Source organism: Mobula hypostoma, chromosome 17 (genome assembly GCF_963921235.1).
Source record: "Mobula hypostoma chromosome 17, sMobHyp1.1, whole genome shotgun sequence".
NCBI lineage: Eukaryota > Metazoa > Chordata > Chondrichthyes > Myliobatiformes > Myliobatidae > Mobula > Mobula hypostoma.
The window spans coordinates 3439758-3464450 of record NC_086113.1 but is presented as its reverse complement, the minus strand read 5'-3'; the positions used below and the strand labels follow the sequence as shown (position 1 = coordinate 3464450).

The 24693-nt window shown below is 44.7% G+C and overlaps 1 protein-coding gene across 2 annotated transcripts in view; it reads left to right on the top strand.

The window, feature by feature from the left end:
* LOC134357790 (zinc finger protein 385D-like) overlaps positions 1-24693 on the top strand; it is a 381269-nt gene that overhangs the window by 3335 nt on the left and 353241 nt on the right. Inside the window, exon 1 of one of the 2 annotated variants that reach the window (XM_063069446.1) lies at positions 17168-17221. The exons of the other annotated variant lie outside the window; for it this stretch is intronic. Coding sequence (XP_062925516.1) covers positions 17209-17221 — 13 coding nt within the window. The 5' untranslated portion in view covers positions 17168-17208. Of the gene's footprint in view, positions 1-17167; positions 17222-24693 lie in introns of those variants that run through there. 2 annotated transcript variants of the gene reach the window in all.

Sequence of the window (24693 nt, the reverse complement as noted above, 5' to 3'; positions counted from 1 at the left end):
AAAGCTTGCTAAAAAAAAGTCATGACGGTGTCCCGAAGACTCCACTCGGAGTTAGGGGCTTTCTTCTTCTTCTTCTTCTTCATCATATTTAATACATGTACATTGAAACATACAGTGTCACGCACATTCCAGCACCAACATAGCATGCTCATAGTATTATATATAATATGTCAACCATTTGTACATAATATTTCCCAGGTATACCTACTTTGTGAGTGGTTTCACGACTCTTTCTGACACTGTTATTCCTAGCATTTTTGCTAACATCTTATAATCGGGACGGTCATGATTTTCCGAATAAATCGCATATTCAGATTTATTTATCACTCATGCATCAAGACATACAGTAAAATACGGTGTTTATGTTAACACCTAGTACAACTATGGATGTGTTGGGGCAGTCTACAAGTGACACACATGTTCAGGTGCCAACTTAGTATGTCTACAACATTATACATAACGTGTCAACTAATTGTACATTATTTTTCACGTCTACCCTCCTTGTGAGTGGTTTCACCATTGCTAAGTATTACTGACTTCCACTTGACAACCTTAGCTTGGTCGTATCCTCAGAATGGACTGCCCAGTCCCTTTTTTATGTTTCTTTTTTTTGTATAGTGTAGTGAGATTTTTTTCTTTATTTAAAATTCAAAGTTTTTTCTTTCCTCTTCATGAACTGATAAGAGGAGAATCGCTTTTTAAAAATTATATACTAGCTTAACACTATGTATGATTTTGATGTCTATCTTAATCTTGGTTTGTATTGTTATTGATACAAATATTTGAGATAATTCTCCTCTTGTTTGTAATTATGTTCCTTTTAAATCAATAAAAAGATTAATAAAGAAAGAAAGGAAGACAACCTTAGCTCATGTTATAAATAACTTTCCTGATATAATGATCCCAGAACACCAATAAAATAAATGTAACGGGAAAAGAACTTATGAGTTAATCACTAATACTGTCAGTCATTTTTATTGGGATTGTTAGACCCTGTTGGCCTTTGGTAATGTAGAATACCGCAAGTCCGTTCATTAGTGAGACCGGTGGTGGGGGAGCTGCGTTGCCGCATCAATTGCATAAAGGTATGGGTAGAAAGTTGTTTGAAAGAAAGAAAGATCAGCTTTATTAGTCACACGTACACTGAAACATACAGCGAAATGTGTCATTTGTGTCAAATCAAATCCGCGAGGATTGTGCTGGGGGCAGCCTGCAAGTGTCACCACACTTCCAGTGCTAACATAGCACGCCCAGAACTAAACTGTACGTCATTCGAATGTGGGAGAAAACCAGAGCACCAGGAGGAAACCCACATGTTCACAGGGAGAATGTATGAACTCCTTTCAGACAATGGCAGGAATTGAGCCCAGATCATGCAGCCAGTAAAGCAGTGTGCTAACCACCACGCTATTGAGCCACATGCTTTTCACAATCGCTTTCACAACATTATTTGCTTGCCTTTTACAACATACGATCAAGAAGAAGAAACAGGCCATTTGGTCTGCAGTGTCTACTCAGTCATATTATAAACAATGGCTGATCCGCTGCCTCAGTGAAATTTTCTTGAATGGGACTTACTGGCATTTGGATAGGACAAAGTCTGATTAGAAGGATTCAGCGTGACTTTCTGCACGGGATGTCACACTTGAGGAAATTTCAGAGTTTTTTGAAGAGGTAACCAGAGAGGGTAAGGCAGTGGATGTCCATTCGGACTTTAGCAAGGCCTTTGACGTGATCCCATATGGCGAGCTGGTCTGGAAGGTAAGGTCGCAAAGAATTCAGGGAGAGCGAGTTAGCTGGACTCAAAGTTGTCTCAGAGCCAGGAAGCAGAGGGTGGTGGTGTAAGGTTGTTACTTGGATTGGAGGCCCATGGCTAGTCATGTGCTGCAGGGGTTTGTGTTGGAACTCTTCTATTTGGGATTTATACAAATGATTGGGATATGAATGCACAATGTTTGATCATTAAGCTTGAGGCTACACAAAATTAGGAGACGTTGTTGATAGCAAAGAAGGTTATAGGATGATAGAGGTGGATCGTGATCAGCTACGGAAGTGGGATGAGGAGTGGCAAATGGATTTCTATACAGACATGAGAGGTGCAACATTTTGGAAAGTCAAACCAGCGTAGGACTAGCCCTGTGAATGGAGGACACTGGGGAGTGTAATGGGACAGAGGGACCTAGGTGTACATATGCATACTTTGGTGTCACAGGGAGACGGTTGGTGAGAAAGGTGCTTGGCATCCTGGCCTTTATCAATCAAGACACTGAGTATAGGAGTTAGGGCTTCACATTGCAGTTGTAGAAGTTGTTGGTGAGGCCATACAGTTTTGGTCACTCACTGGAAAGACTGCAGAACTTGAGGGTCTGAATTATAGGGAGAGGTTTGACAGGCTAGGAATCTATTCCTTGGAACATAGGAGATTGTGGGGCGACCTTACAGTTTAAATTTATGAGAGGGATAGGTAAGGTGATGGTAACAGTCTTTTACTCCTGGAAGGGAAGTCCAAATTTAAGGACCATAGATTTAGGGACCTGAGTGGCAACTTTTCCACACAGAAGGGGAGGGTCATGAGTATACGGAATGAGCCACCAGAGAGAGTGTTTGAGGCAGCTACAATCACTTAGATAGGAACATGGAGGGTCAGGGCTTGGAGCGATATGGACCAAATGCATGAAACTGAGACGTTGGGTGGTCATCATGGGTCAGCATGGACTAGTTGGGCCGAAGGGCTTGTATCCGAGCAGTATTGATCGATTTCTCCTTCAGACAGGGGTTGAGATCAGGATATGCTTCTGCAGTGTGGCGTACTATATTACAGTAGTTAGTCTACTGAATAGGCAGCCAGAGTTCTGGTCTGCTGATTCAGGAATAGCAGTTTAAGTCCCACTGTGGCAAATGAAAACTTTTGTTTGAAGTTATTGAATAAATCCATGACTAAAATAAAAAGCTTGTCTCAGTAATGGAAAACAGAAGGCGATTAGATTGTTGTTTTAAAACAGTCATGTTAACTAGTGTGCTTCAGGCAAGGAGATCACTTCTCCACCAGAAATCGCAAAGTCTTAGTTGCCTTTGGAGTTGTACCTTTCACCCCAAATTGCCGACATCAAAAAAAGCTGCCAAAAACTGCTCATACAGACCTGTCCCACTCCCGTAAGGAAAGAGGCTACGTAGCATCCACGCCAGAACCACCAGATTGAAAAACAGTTACTATCCCCCAGCAGTGAGGCTGATCAACACCTCCACCCACTAACCCACCCCTCCACACCCCCACCACCAGTACTCTATCGTTTCCTGTCAGGGTCATCTTATGTATAGACACTGCAGTGCCTGGTGTCACCTTATGGACATACAATCAATCTGTGTACATAAGCTATCTTATGTATTTATATTTATTGTTTTATTATTATTGTGCTCTTCATCTTATTGTGTTTTTTGTGCTGATTTGAATCTGGAGTAACAATTATTTTGTTCCCCTTTATACTTGTGTGCTGGGAATGACATTTAACAATCTGGAATTCCGAATTCCATGAATGAATAATACAAGGATGTGGTGAAAAGCTGGAACTTACTTTCTGCAAAATATTGGGGACTGTTGGTAATTTAATCTTTTAAAAATCAAAATCAAGATTAGAATATTTTAAACTAGAATTTAAATATTTTAGCTCAGTTATTTGAATATACTAAAATCAGAATCTAAATTTGAATATAATCAGAATAAATTGAATATCTTAGCTCAGTAATTTCATATATTAAAATCAGAAACAGTTATTAATTATGTGAATTACATGATGTGAAATTTGTTGTTTGTGACAGCAAAACAGTGTGAGACTTAAAAATGGCAGCGATCTTCAAAATAAATAAACAGTGGAAAAGAGGAATAGCGATTCAGTATTCATGGGTTCATGGACCATTTGGAAATCTGATGGCAGAGTAGAGAAAGAAGCTGTTCTTGAAACGTTGAGTGTGGGTCTTCAGGCTCCTGTACTTCCTCCCTGATGGTAGCAATGAGAAAAGGGCATTTGGAAGGATTTGGAACCAAATGGTATTGAGATACAATTCAACCACATGTTAGCTAAATAAAGGAGCAGCTTGCAAACAATGAATGGACTGGACTGCCAAACATTAAGCCTTCAGATCATAACTGGAAGTGTGATTACATAATCTGTCAACTGTTTTGCCCTTTGGTTTAATCTCAACAATAGAGATAGGGGTATATTGTTATTGTGTTTTTAACATCAAACAACAGGAATTCTGCAGATGCTGGAAATTCAAGCAACACACATCAAAGTTGCTGGTGAACGCAGCAGGCCAGGCAGCATCTATAGGAAGAGGTGCAGTCGACGTTTCAGGCCGAGACCCTTCGTCAGGACTAACTGAAGGAAGTGTGAGTAAGGGATTTGAAAGTGGGAGGGTGAGGGGGAGATCCAAAATGACAGGAGAAGACAGGAGGGGGAGGGATAGAGCCAAGAGCTGGACAGGTGATAGGCAAAAGGGATACGAGAGGATCATGGGACAGGAGGTCCGGGAAGAAAGACAAGGGGGGGGGGACCCAGAGGATGGGCAAGGGGTATATTAGAGGGACAGAGGGAGAAAAAGGAGAATGAGAGAAAGAATGTGTGTATAAAAATAAGTAACAGATGGGGTACAAGGGGGAGGTGGGGCATTAGAGGAAGTTAGAGAAGTCGATATTCATGCTATCAGGTTGGAGGCTACCCAGATGGAATATAAGGTGTTGTTCCTCCAACCTGAGTGTGGCTTCATCTTTACAGTAGAGGAGGCCGTGGATAGATATATCAGAATGGGAATGGGATGTGGAATTAAAATGTGTGGCCACTGGGAGATCCTGCTTTCTCTGGCGGACAGAGCGTAGATGTTCAGCAAAGCAGTCTCCCAGTCTGCGTCAGGTCTCGCCAACTCCCTTGTCCATTCATCCCCCCCATCCCTCCCCACTGATCTCCCTCCTGGCACTTACCCGTGTAAGCGGAACAAGTGCTACACATGCCCTTACACTTCCTCCCTTACCACCATTCAGGGCCTCAAACAGTCCTTCCAGGTGAGGCAACACTTCACCTGTGAGTCGGCTGGGGTGATATACTGCGTCCGGTGCTCCCGATGTGGCCTTTTATATATTGGCGAGACCCGATGCAGACTGGGAGACTGCTTTGCTGAACATCTACGCTCTGTCCGCCAGAGAAAGCAGGATCTCCCAGTGGCCACACATTTTAATTCCACATCCCATTCCCATTCTGACATGTCTATCCATGGCCTCCTCTACTGTAAAGATGAAGCCACATTCAGGTTGGAGGAACAACACCTTATATTCCGTCTGGGTAGCCTCCAACCTGATGGCATGAACATCGACTTCTCTAACCTCCGCTAATGCCCCACCTCCCCCTCGTACCCCATCTGTTACTTATTTTTATACACACATTCTTTCTCTCACTCTCCTTTTTCTCCCTCTGTCCCTCTAATATACCCCTTGCCCATCCTCTGGGTCCCCCCCCCCGGTCTTTCTTCCCGGACCTCCTGTCCCATGATCCTCTCGTATCCCTTTTGCCTATCACCTGTCCAGCTCTCGGCTCCATCCCTCCCCCTCCTGTCTTCTCCTATCATTCTGGATCTCCCCCTCCCCCTCCCACTTTCAAATCCCTTACTCACTCTTCCTTCAGTTAGTCCTGACGAAGGGTCTCGGCCTGAAACATCGACTGCACCTCTTCCTACAGATGCTGCCTGGCCTGCTGCGTTCACCAGCAACTTTTATGTGTGTTGCGTGTTTTTAACATGATGTTTCTGTATGTTTCTCACAAATAATGGTCTTCACTAAAATACAGTCCAGCCTCTGAAGTCTTGGCGTCTTCACAAAAATACACCCGTTGTCTGACATTTTATGAGACTATACGTTATGAACATTGAAAATATTCATTTTAAACCTAAATATTAATTTGGAGATTGACTTTTTGAGACATCACCTTTTGAAGTCGTAGATAATTGACTTTTTGAGACATCACCTTTTGAAGTCGTAGATACTGGGGAGGCTAGTGCCCGTGATGAAGCCAGCTGAGTCTGCAGCTTTTTATGATCCTATGCAGTGGCCCCTCCATACCAGATGTAAGGACACCAATGTGCGTGGGCAAGATAGCTCTCATTTGGACCTGAAAGGGCGAGGTCAGCATGGAGTTCAAGTCATCCCTAAAGAGATACAAACAGGCATGAAAGGGTGAGCGCAGGATGGGGGTCATGCAGATATGAAAGGATGGGGGTCCAGCGAACTGTGCCAGCTGAATCGGGCACCCGGACGGATAGAGTGCACGGGGCAACTGGACCAGACCATAGGTGGCCATGGTCAGCCAAGAGCAAAGGCATTGGTGTGGACAGAATGGATGGATGTAAATGGAGCTAGTGTCGATAGGACAAGACTGGCATTGCCATAATGGGCTGAAGGGCCTGTTTCTGTACCGTTGACTCTGCAATACGCTGGCATTCTGATTTGTAGGCTGAAGATGAAACACTGTGCAGATTAGTCAACAAGACCGAGTAGGTACAGGTACAAAGTTTCAAATGTTGTCCACATTGGTGGAGCTCTTCATTGAGTACCTTTTCTCCATCTACCACAAAAGGCAGGTTTTCCCACTGGCCACCTAGGGAGGGGTGAATAATTGCAGGAAGTTTCAGATATCAATGTTCATGCCCTTAGTTTGGAGGTTACCCAGACGGAACATGAGCTGGTGCCCCTCCAACATGGGTTTAGCCTCATCACACAAGTGAAGGAGGCGATGGTCCGACATGTTGGACTGAGAATGGGAGGCCACTGGGAAGCCCTGCCTTTTCAGCAGGTGGAGCAGACAGCTATACAATCTTCTCTGAAGTGTTTGAGATGCTGTGTTTGGGTTAGTGTGTGACCTGTGGGCTGCTTTTATTTGTGAATCCCTGGAAGTTGAAGTGATTGGACAGATTTGCCATTTAGAGTCTCACGGAAGTTTGGAACTTCTCAGTTTGATTATGTGCATGCTGAAGTCTAGAACTTGCTTGTATCTGCAGCAGCAGGAACCAGTAATCTGCCACAGGACAGACAACATTCAAACAATCTTTGGCCTGATGTTTTTCATGGTGGCTAGTGTACCACTTTACAGTGCTAGCAATCTGGGTTCAATCCCTGCTGTTGTTTGCACGGAGTGTGTACGTTCTCCCTGTGACCGCGTGGGTTTCCTTCCACGCACCGGTTAGGGTTAGTAAGTCGTGGACGTGCTATGTTGGCGCCAGAAGCGTGAGGACACTTGCAGGCTGCCCCCAGCACATATTCATACTGTGTTAGTCATTGAGGCATACGCCACGTTTTATTTATTTACCTTGTTTGATTTGATTTTATTTGATTTAGGCATACACCGTGGAACAGGCTATTACTGCCCAGTGAGCCGCTCCACCCGTCAGCCCACCTATTTAACAGTAACCCCATCACAGGACAATTTACAATGATCTGTTAACCTTCTAACTGTGGGAGGAAACCAGAGCACTCGGAGGAAACCCACACAGCCACGGGGAGAATGTATAAACTCCTTACAGATAGTGTTGGAATTGAATTCTGAGCTGTAATAACGTCATGCCTACAACTGCGATGCTACCGTGCTGCTTCATTGTAGAGGTGTCAATATCAAAGCTAATCTTCAGTATTTAATGTTTTTCCAATTAACCTTGACCAGAAGATCTGTAGAAAAGTTTATGCAAGATCGGAAGTTTGTAACGTACCTCCCTCTCTTTTATTTTCACCTCCGCCTTCGCCTTTCTTAGCATGCAGTGGAGCTGTTCAGATGGAAATTGTTTTAGTGGAAGCGGTGGGGAGGGATGGGTGACAAATACCTCTGGTGATGTTTTGCACTCTGCCATCTGGCACTGTGTTTGGATCCTTCCCCTTGGCTGCAAGACGAAATGAACGGAGCTGAGCAGTCACCAGCGCAAGTTAAACCACAGATGCATTTTGAGTCGATCTCTATGATGATTTTAAAATGTTGTCCTTTTCTACGTCTTCAGAAACATGGGGTGTAGTTCCAATGAAGAATCGGCTTGTAAAACAGTTTTCCTTCAAGAATTTTAACAAATAATAGTGGTGGAAACTGAAATGTTGTAAGGAAAACAACAGCTCACTTTTAAAGTAAGTATTCTTGTGTGAAACATTTCACCTGGAGGTCCTGGCAGTCTGCAGTGTCTCACTGTCACTACAGTGGAATGTAAAATAGAGGGAAGTCAAAACGTGGGTCTAATGACTTCTCTCTCCCTTTCCCCTTCCCCCAGGAGGGGGGAGGGATGGAGCTAAGAGCTGCACAGTTGATTGGCAAAAGGGATATGAGAGGATTATGGGACGTCCCTCTCCCTCCCATCTTCTCCCATCATTTTGGATCTCGCCCTCCCCCTCCCACTTTCAAATCTCTTACTAGCTCTTCTTTCAGTTAGTCCTGACGAAGGGTCTCGGCCCGAAACGTCGACTGTACCTCTTCCTAGAGATGCTGCCTGGCCTGCTGCGTTCACCAGCAACTTTGATGTGTGTTGCTTGAAATTCCAGCATCTGCAGATTTCCTCTTGTTTGCGCTCATAGGTTCATTGTCCATTCAGAAATCGGATGGCAGAGGGGAAGCTGTTCCTGAACTATTGAGTGAGTGTATTCAGGCTCCTGTGCCTCCTCATTGATGGCAGCAAGAGCAATGAGAAGAAGGCATGTCCTGGATGGTGAGGGTCCTCAGCAACTGATGCCACTTTCTTGAGTTATCACCTGTTGAAGATGCCCTCGATGGTAGGAGGGCTGTGTCTGTGACAGAGTTGGCTGAATTTACAACCTTCTGCAGCTTTTTAATAATGGGATAGAAATTACTTAAAGGCAGGCAGGTTCTGCATGAATCAGGCAAGAAGACACAGAAGGAGCCATACTGATCTCCCTGGTAATTCCGTGTGCAGCCACAATCAATTGTGCAGGTGCTGGAAATCCAGAGCAACGCCCACAAGATGCTACAGGAACTCAGCCAGACGGGCAACATCTATGGAGAAAAATAAATAGTCGATTCTTCGGGCTGAGAACCTTCAGCAGTTCTAGAAAATGAGGGGTGGGGGGTAGAGCCAGGACAGTAGAACTCACAGAGGGGGAGCAGTGAGAGAGGGTCTCACTAAACTCCCATCAAAGAAACAATTTACACTTCTTCAGTATAGACATACCTCAAAGAGAGTTCACAGCAGAGGAGTAAATCATATACAGCTTTCCCGTTGGCATGAATTACAACTTCAAAGGGTCTTTTAAAGAACTTGTACAGCCAAGTTAGGTTGTAAAATTCTTAGAAATCCTTGAAACAACCTCTCACACAGATCGTACTCTTATTAGAGAGAGGCTAAATATAGAACCAAATGACCAAATAGTAGAGAGATTCCCAGATAACACTGCTGCTGACAATTGATGGAGAATGTGGAAGGAACGACTCCAGCTCTCTGACCGAGAGCACTGGGAAGTATCTGACCTTTGTGGTTTGAAGATGCACACTCGATGACCCAGGAGTCATCCTGAGAGACTACTAGACAGGTATATGGAGGAATCTAAGGTGGGGGCTTATATGGGAGGCAGGGTTTGAGGGTCGGCACAACATTGTGGGCCGAAGGGCCTGTACTGTGCTGTACTATTCTATGTTCTGTGTTGAGCAGCTTCTTCCCCTCTGCCATCCGTTTTCTGAACGGACAGTGAATCATGAACACTACCCAGTATATTTTCCTCTCCTTCTGCACTACCTATTTAATTTAATTTTATCTTTTTTATATATATACTTCCTATTTTAATTTCTAATTTTTATTCATACGTATTGCAATGTACTGCTGCCACAAAACAACAAATTTCAGAATCAGGTTTAACATCACTGGCATATGTCGTGACACTTGTTGTCTTTGCAGTACAATGAAATACATAATAATAGAAAAATGTGAATTATATTAAGTATATATATAAAATAGTTAAATTAAATAAATGATGCGAAAAGAGGATCTAAAAATGAGTGAGGTAGTGTTCATGGGTTCAGTGTCCATTCAGAAATTAAATTCATGAACACTACCTCTCTACTTTGTTGCTTCTATTTTTGCACTAGTTATTTAAAGATCAGGTTTAATGTGACGACATACACCAGTGATATTAAACCTGATTCTGACAGGGAGGCAGATGGTTTCTTGATAGAGACAAAAAAAAAGCTTTTTATGTCGAAAAGCAGGAAAACTGCAGATACAGCAGATCTGGATTCTAAACTGGGAAAAATTCAGTGGACCAGTAGACCAGCAGACCAGTAGACTGGTAGACCAGCAGACCAGTAAACCAATATACCAGACAATATTTTTACAGAGAGAGAGGCGGAGGATCGAAGATCAGTTTTATTCACCTTATGCATTTACATTTATTAGGAATTTGCTGTGGTGTGCTGGTCAGGGTGCAACATTTAGGGTGCAGAAGAGGTTTACCAAGATGCTGCCAATATCAGGCGGCATGTGGTGTAATGAGAGTTTGCCCAAATTTGGGTAGTTTTCTCTGAAGCGCCAGAGGCTGAGGGGAGATCTGACAGAGGTTTATAAGGTTATGAGAGGCATAGATAGCGTAGGCAGACAATATGTTTTTCCAAGGGTTGAAACGTCTAATACCAGAGGGCATGCATTTAAGATGGGAGGGGGTAATTTTAAAGGAGATGTGTGGGGCAAGGTTCTTTACACAGAGAGTGGAGGGTGCCTGGACTGTGCTGTCTGGGGTGGTGGTAGAGGCAGATACACTGGACACTTTGAAGAGACATTTAGATAGGCACGTGGATGTGAGGAAAATGGAAGGATATAGACATTGTGTAAAAAGGATTCAAAGTATATTTATTATCAAAGTATATATACCATATACATCATTGAGATTTGTCTCCTTATAGGCAGCCACAAAACAAAGAAACCCTTTCGAACCCATAAAAAGAAACACACACAACAAAGACCATCAAACACCTAGAGTGTGAAAAGAAGAACAACTTGTGCAAACAATTGAAAAGTAAACAAGTAACAAACAGAACATGAAGCCAGAGTCTCCAAAAGTGAGTCCACAGCTACGGAGCCAGTACAGCATTGTGGCGAGTGCTGAAGCAGGAGGGATTAGTTTAGTTGGCCATTTGATTACCGATTTGGTTAGTTTGGCACAACATAGTGGGCTGAAGGGCCTGTTCTTGTGTTGTACTCTCCACGTTCTTTGTTCTGTGTGCTACGCAACAAAAAAAACATTCAACAACTATTAAGAATACAAAATATATAATATAATCTGAGAGGTTAAAGTAGATATGGAACAAATGTGTATAAATATTGTACAGAAATACCAACATGTATTTACAATGTGAACAGCATTATAATAATGCGGTAGCTTAGTGGTTAGCGTGATGCTGTTACAGCTTGGGGCGTCAAAGTTGGGAATTCATTTCCAACGTCACCTGTGCAGGGTCTGTATATCTTCCCTGTGTGTGCAAGGGTTTCCTCCAGGTGTTCCAGTTTCCTCCCACAGTCAAAAGATATACAGGTTATTAGGTTAATTGGTAAAGTAACCAGGTGATTAGGTTATTAGGTAAATTGTCCTGTGATTAGGCTAGGGTTAAATCAGGAGTTGGTGGGCAGTGCATCTCCAAGGGCTGGAAGAGCCTATTCAGCATTGTAACACAACAAAATAAAATGAAATGTGGTTTAAAGTGTTTACAGGACAGTGCAGTAGTAAATCGAGGGGTTGGGGTTAACCAGAATGGTTGATCAGAGGGAACAGAGCTGATATTTCAGATCAATGAATTTCATCCGTTCTGATGGAAGATTGTCATCCTGAATCATTAGCTGGGTTTCTGTTCCTTTGCTCTGTCACCTTCTCAGTATCTCCAGCTTTTCTTGTCACTTTTACCTAATATCTATGTATTTTATCCAAAAAGATTGGAGCATTGTTCCTGCATTTGCCTTTTTGAATTTTTGAATTAAATAGTAATGAATATTTATTATTCAATAATAAAAAACATTTTTTCAAAATAGCGACCAGGATTTTGGAACAAGCATCAGGATTTCTTTATTGCCTTTCCTTCATTAATGATGTACAGAACGGAACCGGAAAAAGGTGAGATATCAGGAATGAATCCAGCCACTATGCCCGTGGACTGCTTGTCCCACTCCCATCTGGGAGGAGGCTACATAGTATCCACACCAAGACTACCAGACTGAAAAACAAACAACAGGAATTCTGCAGATGCTGGAAATTCAAGCAACATACATCAAAGTTGCTGGTGAACGCAGCAGGCCAAGCAGCATCTATAGGAAGAGGTACAGTCGACGTTTCAGGCCGAGACCCTTCGTCAGGACTAACTGAAGGAAGAGACTGAAAACCAGTTACTTTCCCCAAGCAGTGAGGCTGATCAACACCTCCACCCACAAACCCACCCCGACACCCCCAAACACCACCACTCTATTGTTTCCTGTCAGTCACCTTCTGTACTGACACTCTGTGCCTGGTGTCACTTTATGTATATATAATCAATCTATATATATACTGTAAGCTAATCTTATGTTACTTTTACTTATTTTGTTCTTTTTTTACTGTGTTCTTTATGCTTAATTGTGTTTTTGATGCTGCATCAGATCTGGAGTAACAATCATTTTGTTCTCCTTTACACTCGGGTACTGAAGGATAACAATAAACGATGTTGTTGTTGAGTGGCTCGCCGAGCTGGCTTGTTAGCTTGCAGCCATTTCGTTACCCAACTGGGCAACATCATCAGACGAGCAAGTTTGAGCGTGTTGCACCCGTGGCTCCTTAAGATGTTGGAAAAGGTTCGTAGCTCGGGCTGAAGATGTCATTGCTGAGCAGCTACCCAACAACAATATCCTGAACCCGAACTACAAACCTGTTCCAACATCTTAAACAATAAACCATCTTGAACCTTAAATCATAATTTCATATGATGTCCATGATTACCAGAGACTATTGGCCAACCCCTCATTTAATAGCAGTGGTCCATGGCTGGGAACCCTTGACCTAGAGTCATAGAGCAGTAAAGCAGATACACGCCCTTTGTATGAACCAGTCCATCAGTCCACGCAGACTACAGTGGCCACCCCTGAGATCTGTGGCTCTCTTAGGACCTGCTGTTGCCCCGTATCTAGTCCCCTGTTGTGACTGACTGAACTGAGCCACACGACACTGTACCCGGGAGATATAGAAGGCTTTATCCAACACAGAGACGCAAGAATGGGAATGTTAAGCAGCATCCACAAAATACTGGAGGAACAGCAAGTCAGGCAGCGCCTATGGAGAGGAAAGTCAAAGATCCTTTAGTACAGTAGATCTTCAGAGAGAATCCAACTCTCCTCTTCTTACACAAAGTTTTATGCAAAGATAGCAACATATGATGTTGGTTGCAGGGATAAGATCCTGGCACACATCCCTGTAAGTGACAGAAATGCTACTCCTGCCCATTCACCTCCATTCTGTGCCCCACGCAGTTCTTCCAGGTGCAGTGACACTTCTCCTGCGAACCTGTTGGGGTCGGTTATTGCATCCTGTGCTCCCAATGAAGCCTCCTCTACCTTGGGGAGACCCAACGTAAACTGAGGGACCGCCTTGCCAGGCACTTTCACTCCATCTGCCAAAAGTGGGATTTCCTGGTGGCCAACCATTTTAATTCCTCTCCCCATTCCCGCTCTGACATTTTGGTCCATGGCCTCCTCTTTTGCCATGATGAGACTACTCTCAAAGTGAAGGAGCAACACTTCATATTCCATCTAGGTAGCACCCTTCTTCTGTTCCCCATGCAGGTGTTTTACTTCTCCTCACCTGCCCTCCTTCTTTCCTTTCTCCCCTATCAGATTCCTTCTTTTCCAGCCTTTTACCTTTCCCACCCATCTGGCTTCACCTGTCACCTTCTAGCCATCCTCCTTCCCCTCCCATCACCTTTTTTATTCTGGCATCTTCCCCGCTTCCTTTCCAGTCCTGAGAAAGAGTCTCAGCCCAAAACATCAACTATTATTCCTCTCTGTAGATGCTGCCTCACCTGCTGAGTTCTTCCAGTATTTTGTGTGTGTTGCTCTAGATTTCCAGCATCTGCAGAATCTCTTGTGTTTAATATATGATTAGCTGTGGTTTTAATGGCTGCTGGCAGAATCTGTTCCTTGAAGATGTCCTCAGTGAGAGTCTTGTTCCTGTGATATATATATAAGGCATCCGTTAGTCTTGCGAGACCACGGATCTGCACCTGGAAAGTCTTCACTCTCCAGGGCGTAGGCCTGGGCAAGGTTGCATGGAAGACCTGCAGTTGCCCATGCTGCAAGTCTCCCCTCTCCACGACACCGATGTTGTCCAAGGGAAGGACATTAGGATCCATACAGCTTGGCACCAGCATCGTCACAGAGCAATGTGTGATTAAGTGCCTTGCTCAAGGACACAACACATGTTGCCTCGGCTGGGGCTCGAACTCACGACCTTAAGGTCGCTAGTCCAATACCTTAACCACTTGGCCACGTGCTCACTACCTGTGACAGAGCTGGTTAAATCTACAATTCTCTGCAGTCCATGTGCATTGGTGCCACCATACAGGTTGTAGTTTAATCAGTCTGAATGCTCACCACCATGCATCTGCAGAAATTTGCAAGAGTCTTTGGTGACGTGGCAAATCTCCACAAACTCCAAATGAAATATAGCCGGTGTCGAGTCTTCCTGATTGCATTGTTGTGTTGGGCCCAGGACAGATCCTCTGAGATGTCTGCACCTCAACTTGAAGCTGCTCAGCCTTTCCACTGCTGACATCTCGATGGGGACAAGGTGTGTGTTTTCCTTGATTTCCCCTTCCAGAGATCCACAGTGGATTCTCTGATCTTACCGACAGTGAGTGCAAAGGCGTTGTTGCACTGACAATGTGTGTGGCATTGTTTTTAACTGACCGACGTTACAGCTGTTTATTGATGGCAGCTCAGCATTCAACACCATCATATCCTCAGTACCAATCAACAAGCTCCCAAACCCGGACCTCTGTACCTTCGTCTGCAACTGGATCCTTGACTTCTTCAACGAGAGAACACAGTCTGTGCGGATCAGAAATAACATCTCCTCCTCACTGACAATTAACACCGGCGTACCTCAAGGGTGTGTGCTCAGCCCACTGCTCTACTCTCCCTACAGCCATGACTGCATTCCTAAGCACAGCTCAAATGCCATCTATAAATTTGCCAATGACACAACTGTTGTCATCGCTGCTGTTTATTCCCCTCCATACATGTTTGCTGACCTGCTGAGTTCCTCCAGCATTTTGTCTCTGTTGCTTAAGGTTGGGCTCCTGTACCACTGTGGGCAAGTTCATTCACGTCAACGTTGAACTGACTACACAGCTATGCACTCACTTTCAGGTCCAACATATAATTCTCCGTAACTTCCGCCACCTCCAACGGGATCCCACCACTAAGCACATCTTTCCCTCCCCCTCCTCCACAGGGATCGCTCCCTACGCGAATCCCTTGTCCATTCGTCTCCCCCATCCCTCCCCACTGATCTCCCTTCCCCCCCATCTCTCCCCACCGATCTCCCTCCTGGCACTTATCCTTGTAAGCGGAACAAGTGCTACACGTGCCCTTACACTTCCTCCCTTACCACCATTCAGGGCCCCAGACAGTCCTTCCAGGTGAGGTGACACTTCACCTGTGAGTCGGCTGGGGTGATATACTGCGTCCGGTGCTCCTGATGTGGCCTTTTATATATTGGCGAGGCCCGACGCAGACTGGGAGACCGTTTCACTGAACACCTATGCTCTGTCCGCCAGAGAAAGCAGGATCTCCCAGTGGCCACACATTTTAATTCCACGTCCCATTCCCATTCTGACATGTCTATCCACGGCCTCCTCTACTGTAAAGATGAAGCCACACTCAGGTTAGAGGAACAACACCTTATATTCCATCTGGGTAGCCTCCAACCTGATGGCATGAACATTGACTTCTCTAACTTCCGCTAATGCCCCACCTCCCCCTCGTACCCCATCCGTTATTTTTTTATATACACACATTCTTTCTCTCTCTCTCCTTTTTCTCCCTCTGTCCCTCTGACTATACCCCTTGCCCATCCTCTGGGTTTCCCCTCCCTCCCCCTTTTCCTTCTCCCTGGGCCTCCTGTCCCATGATCTTCTCATATCCCTTTTGCCAATCACCTGTCCAGCTCTTGGCTCCATCCCTCCCCCTCCTGTCTTCTCCCATCATTTTGGATCTCACCCTCCCCTTCCCACTTTCAAATCTCTTACTATCTCTTCTTTCAGTTAGTCCTGACGAAGGGTCTTGGCCTGAAACGTCGACTGTACCTCTTCCTAGAGATGCTGCCTGGCCTGCTGCGTTCACCAGCAACTTTTATGTGTGTTGCTTGAATTTCCAGCACCTTCAGATTTCCTCGTGTTCAGTATTATTTATCTACTGTTTTATTATTATTGGCACAATTTGTCTTGTTTTGCACATTGGTAATTTGGCAGTCCTTGTTGTTTATAGTTTTTCATAAATCCTATTATATCTCTTTATTTTCCTGTAAATACCCGCAAGAAAATAAATCTCTAGGTGGTGTATGCTGATATATACATACTTTGATAATAAATTTACTTTGAAGATTTCCAGCATCTGCAGAATCTCTTGTATTTATAATGGTCACAGAGTCTGGAATTCAAATGACAGAGGCCTCATTAAATATTAAAAAGTCGGATGTGAAACTGAAGATGAGAAGGAAAATAAATCCTCCACATTAGTGATTATGTGCAACTGTGCTGATAGTCCATCACATCCAACGATGACAGGAGACTTGTGTTTCTGAGTTTCTAAAGTGGAAAAACCGTTCACTGGGGCAGTTCCACTCTCTCAGCTTCGGAAGTCTAGGTCCAATGACATGAGTAGTTGTCACAGACTGGGGACTTCCTTGGTTGCAATAGATGACCATGACTTCTGTACCTTGTCACGCCCTTCGCTCCCCACAGGTACCACCTTCCTGGCTGATGGATCTCATCCACCCAGTCTGCCAGAGCTGACTTCGCGCGCTAGGACAGGAGTGTCTCCATCTCACTGGCCGGTGAGGCCTGCTGGCTACCCCCACCTGGTTTAGCCCACCTGTCAAAGCGGTGTACTGGGGTGTGGCCATTGTCTCACGCAAATGGCTACTTGGAGCCATGACTGAGATCTGAGCTTCTGATGGGACCCAAAGGTGAGTGAGCTATCCCCAGAACGGACATGACAAGCCCAGAGTTATTACCCCTCCCCGGACAACCCATTCACCCCATGTGCAACAGATTCGTGGTAAATAAACAATAAATCCTCCATTGATTTTCTACTTCACACATGGTCTCAATAAATCAGAATTAGAGTCAGGTTTCATTTCACTGGCATTCTGTATATCATGAAATTTGTTTGTGGTAGCTGTACATTGCAATATGCAAAGTTACAAAAAGAAATATATATATAAAATTAATTTTAATAAGTAGAGCAAAAAGAGAGCAAAAACAAAAAAGAAAAAAATAGTGAGGTAGTGTTCATTGTCCATTCAGAAATCTGATGTCAGAGGGGAAGAAACTGTTTCTAAAACATTGAGCGTGTGTCTTCAGGCTCCTGTACCTCATCCTCGATGGTAGCAATGAGAACAGGGCATGTCCTGGGGGGTGGGGTCCTGAATGATGGATGTCGCCTATTTAAGGCATTGCCTTTTGAAGATGTCCTTGACATCTTATGCTAGTGCCCATGATGGAGCCGGCTGAGTTTACAACTTTCTGCAGCTTTTTCTGATCCTGTGCAGTGGCCCCTCCATACCAGATGGTGATGTAACCAGTTAGTATGCTCTCTACAGTACAACTATAGAAATTTGCAAGTGTCTTTGCTGACATACCAAGTCCCCTCAAACTCGTGATGAAATATAGTTGGTGTCGTACCTTCTGGGTTGAAGTTTCTAAGGTTACAAGGGGAGAGGGAAGATAAAGTATCTCACAGTGCACAATAGTTACTTGTTGTTCCAAGTTTAGGGAACCACCCTCATGTCTCCAGTGTTGCAGATGAGTGAGCACTTTGGAGAATTGTCTAATTACCTTCTGCAATCACAGAGCATATCTAGAAAGTCTTACGGCAGGAGATTACGAAAATGGCACAGAGCCCATGAGGAAGCAAATTATTCCGTCTTTCGTTAAGATTGATCGACCAGATGGCATGTTATTTACATCAGCTTTTATGTCGAAGTGACTCTTACCAGAAATGACCCTGCTCATGGACTGACTGTCCCACTCCCATTAGGGAGGAGGCTACGTAGCATCCACGCCAGGACCACCAGATTCAAAAACAGTTACTTTCCCCAAGCAGTGAGGCTGATCAACACCTCCACCCACTAACCCACCCCTCCGCACCCCCAACCACCACCACTTTATCATTTCCTGTCAGTCACCTTATGTACAGACACTCCTGTGCCTAGTATTTCAGACTGAGATCCTTCATTATTAACTCACCATGTTGGACTTCATTATGTTTGACATTCTGTGGTAAGTTTCAGCAAACCATTCAACTGGGCACATTCTGAGCCAATAGCAAAGGCTGTCATCTTTACATAAATACGAATAATGGCACCTTTGTTTTCATCCCCTTTCCACAAATCCTTCACAGATCGCCAATTAGGGTTTAGTATCGTGGATGTGGAGGAGTTAGAGGTCACGCTGAAAGTAAGACCTAAGATCTGCTCCATTTTCAAAAGCCAGTGATGTGGATGGGTGACGTAGGATATCCAGAGGGTGATGTAGGATATCCGGAGTCTCTGTGCTCAATATACAAGCGATGTGGACGGGTGACGAAAGATATCCGGAGGGTGATGCAGGATATCCGGAGTCTCTGGGCTCGGCATTCCAATGATATGGATGGGTGACGAAGGATATCCGGAGGGTGATGTAGGATATCCGGAGTCTCTGGGCTCGGCATTCCAGTGATGTAGATGGGTGACGAAGGATATCCGGAGTCTCTGCGCTCAATATACCAGCGATGTGGACGGGTGACAAAGGATATCCGGAGGGTGATGTAGGATATCCGGAGTCTCTGGGCTTGGCATTCCAGTGATGTGGATGGGTGACGAAGGATATCCGGAGGGTGATGTAGGATATCCGGAGTCTCTGGGCTCGGCATTCCAGTGATGTAGATGGGTGACGAAGGATATCCGGAGTCTCTGTGCTCAATATACAAGCGATGTGGACGGGTGACGAAAGATATCCGGAGGGTGATGTAGGATATCCAGAGTCTCTGGGCTCGACATTCCAGTGATGTGGACGGGTGATGTAGGATATCTGGAGTCTCTGGGCTTGGCATTCCAGTGATGTAGATGGGTGACGAAGGATATCCGGAATCTCTGTGCTCAATATACAAGCGATGTGGACGGGTGATGTAGGATATCTGGAGTCTCTGGACTCGACATTCCAGTGATGTGGACGGGTGACGAAGGATATCCAGAGGGTGATGTAGGATATCCGGAGTCTCTGGGCTCGACATTCCAGTGATGTGGACGGGTGATGTAGGATATCCAGAGTCTCTGTGCTCAATATACAAGCGATGTGGATGGGTGGCGAAAGATATCCAGAGGGTGATGTAGGATATCCGGAGTCTCTGGGCTCGGCATTCCAGTGATGTGGACGGGTGACGAAGGATATCCGGAGGGTGATGTAGGATATCCGGAGTCTCTGGGCTCGGCATTCCAGTGATGTGGACATGGGACTAAGCACATTCGGAGTCCAGGCTCTCTGCTGTTGCAAGCCTGTGACGTGGAATTGTGACGAAGGTTGGGTTGTCCCAGAATGGTGGGTCCCTGAATGGGATGTCCATAAGAGCGGGAGGCATGAGAGCCTGTGAGTCAACGAGCCTTGAGTTCTGTTATCGGCAAGTCTGGGGAGAGGGGTCAATATTACAACCTGGAGATTGGAGACTGCAGGGCTGGAGACCTGTCGGGATTGGAGGTGTGTGTGTGTGGTTGTGAAGAAGGAGAAGGGCCTGTTTTGTTGTGCCCTGTGTGGTTCTGCTGAGCGTGGTGGGAATGCTATGTTGGTGCTGGAATGTGTAGCAGCACTTGCAGGCTGCCCCCAGCAGCTGTTTGGGTTGTGTTGGTTGTTAACACCAAAGACGCATGTCACTGTACATTTCGATGTACATACATTTTGACGAATTTAAATGTAAACCTGAAGTAACAAACACAAAATGCTGGAGGAGCTCAGCAGGTCAGGCAGCATCTGTGCAGAGGAATAGACAGTCGACGTCTCAGGCTGAGATTGTTTATCGGGAATGTGAATAGTCATTTATCAGGACTCTGAATCTGAACACCTTTGAATATCAGTGGCACATTACAAGGTGCTTTTGCTGAATAAATTGTTCTGATTTAGTTGAGGTTGTTTTAATCTTTATCTGCAGTACGAAAAACGGCTGCTTGATGACTGTCCAGTCACCATGATGTGAAAACACAGCCTGGCCCACTCGGTTTAGAATTTATTTTCATTCACTGTAACAACTCAGTCATCTACCAGCATGATTATTTGTAATCACAAGTTTCGTTATTAATGGCCAAGGTACTGAACTTATACAGTGAAGAGAATACAGTCATCTCGACCAGCTTCTCTCGCAAGTCTTACTGAAGGTAATTCATCTGAATCTTTCTTCCGCCTTTGAAAAGCAGTATCCATCATCAGGGACCCCACCATCCAGGTCATGCTGCCATCAGGAGGAGGTACAGGAGCCTCAGGACTCACGTCACCAGGCTCAGGGACAGGCATTACTCCTCAACCATCAGGCTCCTGAACCAGAGAGGATAACTTCACTCATCTCAACCCGAATCGATTCCACACTTTCAAGGACTCCACAGCTCATGTTCCCAATATTATTTATTTATTTATTTGTTTATTTTATTATTCTTCTTGTTGTTGTTTTTATTGTTGTATTTTTATTTTTCTCAGCTCAAGCTGATAAAACCTGAGGTACAGGCATAGCCAAGCACACTCATTTCTCAATTGCTAGGAGTTTTTGGACTATTCTATGGTTTTTAGTACTGTGACTGTGAAGATTTACTTAATTATTGCTGTGTAGGCCTAATTGTTTAATGCCATTGTGTAGTGACTTGGGGATGATGATACCAGCTGGAGATATTACCATTCCGGTTACGGATCCCGCAACCCCGCCTGGGTCGTGGGGGCACTGTACAGATCAGCACTGCACCGGTTGCCTCCGTCTGTCACGGTTGTGGGTGAGTGCCTGGATTGCAGTAAAACTCCCTCTGGTCCACTCTGCAACGTTGTCTGTCCATTTCTTCCTCTGTCTGCCCCAGTATTAGCACGAGGACAAGGTATACCCTGCTCATATTCCATAGTCTTTCAATTTCCTCTTTTAATTCAGTTTATTTCTGGTGTTTTACACTTACTGATTTCTGTAAGTTATCTGTGTTTGGGATGGCTATATCTATTAAGTAAATTGTTCTTCCTTGTTTATCCTGGATTATTAGATCTGGATGGTTATTATGGATCTATAATAATGGGGGGAGGAATGTTCCCCCTCCCTATAATAATGGATAATGTAAGTTATAGGACTTTGACTCTAAAACTAGGTCAGGCTTGTATTTATAATAAGGCGTGGTGTCTTTTATGAGTTTGTGTTATAAAGCAAGATTTTGGTGAATGATGATTGCCACCGGATTGTGCCTGTGTAAGTAATCAGATTGAGTTAAACTGCTTCAGGATTCTGAATTGTGTTGGATTGTTTCCAGTTTCATCAGGCATTTTCTTCAGTTTATTATTATCATCATTATTTTTAATTATCCGTATTTGCGTTGTTTGTCGCCTTTTGCACATTGGTTGCTTGTCCTTTGTGTGCAGGTTTTCATTGATTCTATTGTATTTCTTTACTTTACTGTGAATGCCTGGAAGAAAATTAATTGCAGGGTTGTAAATGGTGACATAAATGTACTTTATTAATAAATTTACTTTGAACTTATTTGAACTTTGAAAGGGAAGAAGTTTAATCTTTTTGAAAACAACAGGCACTTTAGAGCATCAGTGACTTTTAAAGTGAATTTTAAAGTTTTGTTTTAAAACTGTTTAGAATTAAAGCTGGGGTTTTCTGATTCACTGTGGATTGATTGAGCAGGTCGCTCAGCTCAAGGGCTAACATTAGATAGAGAGCAAATTGAATCTGTCACATTCCGATGGGAAGACAGCATGTCTCCATGCAGCGGCCTCTCGGGGGCCAACCCAAGGTGCTTTTTTTCTTGTTAAATGTATTTTATACATAGTAAGACTATTCATTACTCCAATACCAACCTGTACAGCAGGTCCACTGGACCAGTAAGCTGCAACACACATCAAAGTTGCCGGTGAACGCAGCAGGCCAGGCAGCATCTCTAGGAAGAGGTACAGTCGACGTTTCAGGCCGAGACCCTTCGTCAGGACAGGGTCTCGGCCTGAAACGTTGACTGTACCTCTTCCTAAGGATGCTGCCTGGCCTGCCACGTTCACCAGCAACTCTGATGTGTGTTGCTTGAATTTCCAGCATCTGCAGAATTCCTGTTGTTTTGTAAGCTGCTCATTGTTTGGAGTAGCTGGCGGGGGTGTCTTAAGAGCCGGCCGGCGGTTCGGGGAAGTTGAGTCCGTCCATTGGCCGGGGAAGTTGAGTCCGTCCATTGGCCAGGGAAGTCGAATCACCCATCAGGCCAGGGATTTCGAATTGGGCCATCAGGCTGAGGATGTCAAATCAGGTCATCAGGTTGGGGTGTTCAAGACAGGCTGTCAGGCTGGGGGATTCCAACTGGGCTGTCGGGCCACAGAAAAAGCCAGGTTGGGTTTGTAATTACTGACCTGGGTGGACCTGTACTGCTGCCTGCTACGTGGAGGCACTGGAGTTGGTGCCTTCGAGTTGGCATAAAGGCAGCGTGCAGTGAAACTGTAAGTGACTGTATTGGACGTTCCTTTTGCGATTGCAAGACCCTGTAGGACATTGATTGACATAGGTCTGCTTCCCTTGTTTGGTGGCGAGGCAACAGAGTTGCCGTGGTTGTAGCTGGGACTATACCGCAGTACTCGGGCTTGTGTTGTAGAGTGGCATCCGGGCTTGGTTGGGGTTGGCTGCTCCCATTAGTGCTGCCCTCCAGTGTTGAATTGTTGGAATTACAGGCTGAACTGCTGGGAACCATCAATTTGCGGGACTTGTCGCTCAGGAGCTTGGGCTAAAAATTCATTTTCTGAGGTGACTTTTTTTTACCTTTCTCGTTATTTTGAATGTGTGTGTATGTTTTTGCAGCTTGGCCTCAGAGGAATGCTGTCTCATTTGTCTGTGTCCATGAATGGTTTGAATGACAATTAAACTTGATTTGATTTGAAAATACAGATCACTACAGCTTAGCAACTCTAGAACCACTTTGCATGAAGATAGATTTTCTTTTTATTTGATCTAAATTGTGTTTTTTTTGTAAAAATTATGTATAATATAAAGTTTAAAAAAATTATTTATTGAAATACAGCGTGGAATAGCCCTACTGGTCCTTCGATCCATGCATCCAGCAACCCGTATGTCTTCGGACTGTGGGAGGAAACCAGAGCACCCAGAGGAAACCTACATGGTCATGGGGAGAACGTACAGACTCCTTACAGACAGTGGTGGGAAGTGAACCCGGGTTGTTGGTACTGTAAAGCATTGTGCTAACCACTATGCTACCACTTTTCAAAGGTACATTTAATGTCAGAGAAATGTATACAATATACATCCTGAAATGCTTTTACTTAGCAACCATCCACGAAAACAGAGGGGTGTCCCAAACAATGAATGATAGTTAAATGTTAGAACCCCCAAACCCCCCAGCTCCCCCTCCCACATGTAAGCAGCAGCAAAGCAACAATCCCCCCTCCCCCACCAGCAAAATAAAAGCATCGCCGCCCTCCACCAAGCACTCAAGTGTGCAGCAAAGCATCAGTGAAGACACAGACTTGCAGTACCCCAAAGACTACTTGTTCACCCGGTAATTTGATAAGGGAAAAGGAGGTGTCTCTGTTTCTCAGCGAGAGGGAAGACATATCAAATAACTCGTTGATTTACGATGTTAGAAGTCCGTTGTGTCGCTTATTCTGAGCTCTGTGCCCAAAGAACTCGGGTCTCTGGGCACACAGCGAAAGATCTCCTGTCTCCCACGACTCACCGATTTGCTGCGGAGGCACCGACCTTGAGTCGGCCCACTTCCAGAGCCATGAAATCCTGAAATTCCGAAGGAGAGCTAATCTTCCAGGCCTCGTCCTTGGTATATCGAAAAACAGCCAGTTGTGAGACCCTGAGAGCGGGACCGTTCCTGCATTGAACCGTAGTCAGCGTGTTACTCCAGGTCAGGGTCTTCAAAAGAACCCTGAAAGGGAAAAATAGAGATATTAAAGATAGAGGTACCCTATTTTTATCATTTGGCCTTTATATGTAGTGTTGTTAAAGATCAGCTTTGCCTGTCACGTGTAGATCAAAACATACAGAGAAATGCGTCGCTGGAACGATCTACAAGGATGTGCTGGGGGAAGCCTGTAAGTGTCGCCAGACTTCAGACACCAACATAGCATGCCCACAACATACTAACACTAACTAGTACGTCCTTGGACAGTAGGAGCACCCGGAGGAAACCCACACAGTCACATGGAGAACATAGAAACT